Raw genomic sequence first — 3,240 nt, 5'->3', positions numbered from 1 at the left:
TGCAACTGCACATGGGGACAAAGATCGTACTTTTTGGAGAAATGTCCTCTGGTCTGATGATACAAAAATAGAACTGTTTGGCCATAATGACCATCGTTATGTTTGGAGGGAAAAGGGGAAGGCTTGCAAGCCGAAGAACACCATCCCAACCGTGAAGCATGCGGGTGGCAGCATCATGTTGTGGGGGTGCCTTGCTGCAGGAGGGACTGGTGCACATCACAAAATAGATAGCATCATGAGGCAGGAAATTATGTGGATATATTGAAGCAACATCTCAAGACATCAGTCAGGGAGTTAAAGCTTGGTCGCAAATGGGTCTTCCAAATGGACAATGACCCCAAGCATACTTCCAAAGTTGTGGCAAAATGGCTTAAGGTCAGCAAAGTCAAGGTTTGTATGCACTTGTAATTGTATGCACGGACCACTTTTCCGTTTTTTTATTTTTATTTTTTTTTTTGAAACAAGCTATTTTTTAAATTTCACGACACCAATTTGGACTATTTTGTGTACGTTCATTACATGAAATCCAAATAAAAATAAATTTAAACTGCAGGTTGTAATGCAACAAAATAGGAAAAACGCCAAGGGGGATGAATACTTTTGCAAGGCACTGTATATATGAAAGAGGGAGAATGGCTTTATATATAGCCTTGTCCCAAATCTGTTTGTGCTACCTTGTCAATTCAAAGACCATAGGAGTTGGCACAGACAGATCTGAGACCAGGCTAGGCTGTAAAGGCCAACATCATGTTTCAAAGATTCATCTGCTGTCATTCATCTGCTCATCAACAGCCAACACTTTACCAAACATCTAAATGAATCTGTGGAGCGTAGTCCTTTCCTACGCCAGTGGAGGCTGGTGGGATGAGCTATAGGAGGACGGGCTATTTTCTAAAGGCGGAAATGGAATAGGTGGAACAGTATCAAACACATCAAACATATGGAAACCACATGTCTGACACCCATCCATTAATTCTAATCCAGCCATTACAATGAGCCCATCCTCCTATAGCTCCTGCCACCAGCCTCCACTGATCTACATATCACCTCCTGTAGCTGGAGCCCAGCTGGCAGAGATCTGAGAGGCAGCAGTACACCTGAGAAGATCCCATTATAGGTCTATTTCCAGCTGTCACTAAGAGGATGGCGAGAAAGAAACCAAGATGCGGCAGAACATTACAACGGGAGATGTGCATCTATCACACACTTCCTCTCTTTAGCTGCATGACTGGGTGTATATATTAGACAGGGGGAGCTCAATCTGTTCCATCTTGCACTTGATGTTCCGGAATGTGGCTCGTGTTGTTCATTTCCATTTCCAGAGATGAAGCGGTGTAAATTGAACCGTCAATCAGCCACTTCATTCATATGGGCCGGCTATCAGAAGATACCAACACTCTGAGTGTGTGATTCCATGCACGCACTTGTGTGTGTGTCTTGGTGAACACACTCCCTCAGAAGCTTCCATTGACACAGAGGGAATAATCAATAAGAGACACTGATGAATACACACACTCACATCTGCATAATGTAACATCCGCAAAATGCCTTTACCCACGCACTCACAAAAACAAACACACACACACACAGAAGTAAATACTTCTGCACAGGCAGCGGCTGAGATATGACTGGCAACTAAGCAGACCCACATTATATCTCTCTCTCTCACAGCAGCCAGGCTGCAGCTAGCGGTGCTCTCTCACTTCCAAACACACAGCAACAGTTTAACACGCTCTCTCACACGCACTCATGCCACCTCCCACTGTCTTCTTGTCACAGCAGTCAGAGAAAACAAAACAGGAATATAGTGTGTATGACACGACCTCTATAGTACTGTCCTCCTCAAGGTTCATGTCAAAGCCTACCTTGACTCGCCCACGGATCCCTTGCATGCTGTAGAGGACATGTCTTAGCGAGTGGCTGGTCCAACATTAGCGAGTGGAATGGCAGAGCATGAGAGGACAGGAAAGATTGACCGAGTGTGTGAGTGAGAGAGAGAGAGAGAGAGAGAGTGCGAGAGAGAGAGTGTGTGAGAGAGAGAGAGTGGGAGTGAGAGAGAGAGAGAGAGAGAGAGAGAGAGAGAGAGAGAGAGAGAGAGAGAGAGAGAGAGAGAGAGAGAGAGAGAGAGAGAGAGAGAGAGAGAGAGAGAGTGCAAATAGGGGGAGGGTGTAGTAAGAAAGTGGATTGGGGTAATGGAGAAGATGAGATTAGAGAGAACGAGATAGAGAGAGACACACACACACAAGAGGAGCATGTGTGTCAGAATGCAGGATGCGTGGGAAGATGTTGTTGCCATGGTGAGGGATACGCCTAAGCTCTTCCTTGGTTGGGTGATGACCTAGAGGAGAGAAGAAAGGACGGGTTAAAGTCAATAGTGTGACACTGGTTGAGGTCAGACACTCACACCCCCCCAGGCACGTATGCACGCAGAGCCCACGCTCACAGCCAAATGAGAATACACAAAGGCGGGGGGGGGGGGGGAGGCATTGATGTCAGCGACAACAACAACAACAAAAAACACACACTGTTATATCCACACCCTTCCACATACACGCGCAAGCACATACACAGACACACACATCCAGGAACAAATATATACGCAAGTACATGAGCACACGTGCACTCAGGCACGTTTGGAGCACACACAAACGGGGGACCAATGAAAATCAGCTATTTCAACAAAGCTGCCTCCTGCCTGCCTCAGTACATGTATGCCCAGAGAGCAGACCAGCCACAGCAGTGTCCCATCAATACTCAGAGTTCACACATATCAGCCACTCTAAACTATTTGCTATTGATTTTCCCTGTGGCGTTCTAAGAGCTCTCTGGTAATAACAGAGCATGAACCCTGATAAAGTGTGTGTGTGTGTGTGTGTGTGTGTGTGTGTGTGTGTCTGTGTCTGTGTGTGTGTGTGTGTGTGTGTGTGTGTGTGTGTGTGTGTGTGTGTGTGTGTGTGTGTGTGTGTGTGTGTGTGTGTGTGTGTGTGTGTGTGTGTGTGTGTGTGTGTGTGTGTGTGTGTGTGTGTGTGAGACAGTGAGCGGAGCAAAGCCTACGGGACATGCTCAAATCAAATCTTCTCCCCAAACACACGTCTCACACCCACACAGTCAGTCCATTTGTCTGTTTGTTTAATGCTGTGTTCTTCTTTCCTCTCTAATCTCCAGGCAGTTTAGTGTTGGGGAGAGCCTTTGTGAGTTCTAATTGGTGCGGGTTCTGGGGTTGCCTTGGAAACCTTTTTG

The 3,240-nt window shown here is 46.4% G+C and overlaps 1 protein-coding gene across 2 annotated transcripts in view; it reads right to left on the bottom strand.

The window, feature by feature from the left end:
* LOC129821982 (rap1 GTPase-activating protein 2-like) overlaps positions 1 to 2,038 on the bottom strand; it is a 92,027-nt gene extending 89,989 nt beyond the window's left edge. Inside the window, exon 1 of one of the 2 annotated variants that reach the window (XM_055879779.1) lies at positions 1,866 to 2,038. In XM_055879779.1, coding sequence (XP_055735754.1) covers positions 1,866 to 1,906 — 41 coding nt within the window. In that variant the 5' untranslated portion in view covers positions 1,907 to 2,038. The remainder of the gene's footprint in view (positions 1 to 1,865) is intronic. The other variant, XM_055879782.1, reaches the window with a different exon arrangement.
* Between the last annotated feature and the right edge of the window lie 1,202 nt (positions 2,039 to 3,240).

Source organism: Salvelinus fontinalis, chromosome 24, assembly GCF_029448725.1.
Source record: "Salvelinus fontinalis isolate EN_2023a chromosome 24, ASM2944872v1, whole genome shotgun sequence".
NCBI lineage: Eukaryota > Metazoa > Chordata > Actinopteri > Salmoniformes > Salmonidae > Salvelinus > Salvelinus fontinalis.
This window is presented reverse-complemented; position numbering and strand designations above follow the sequence as displayed.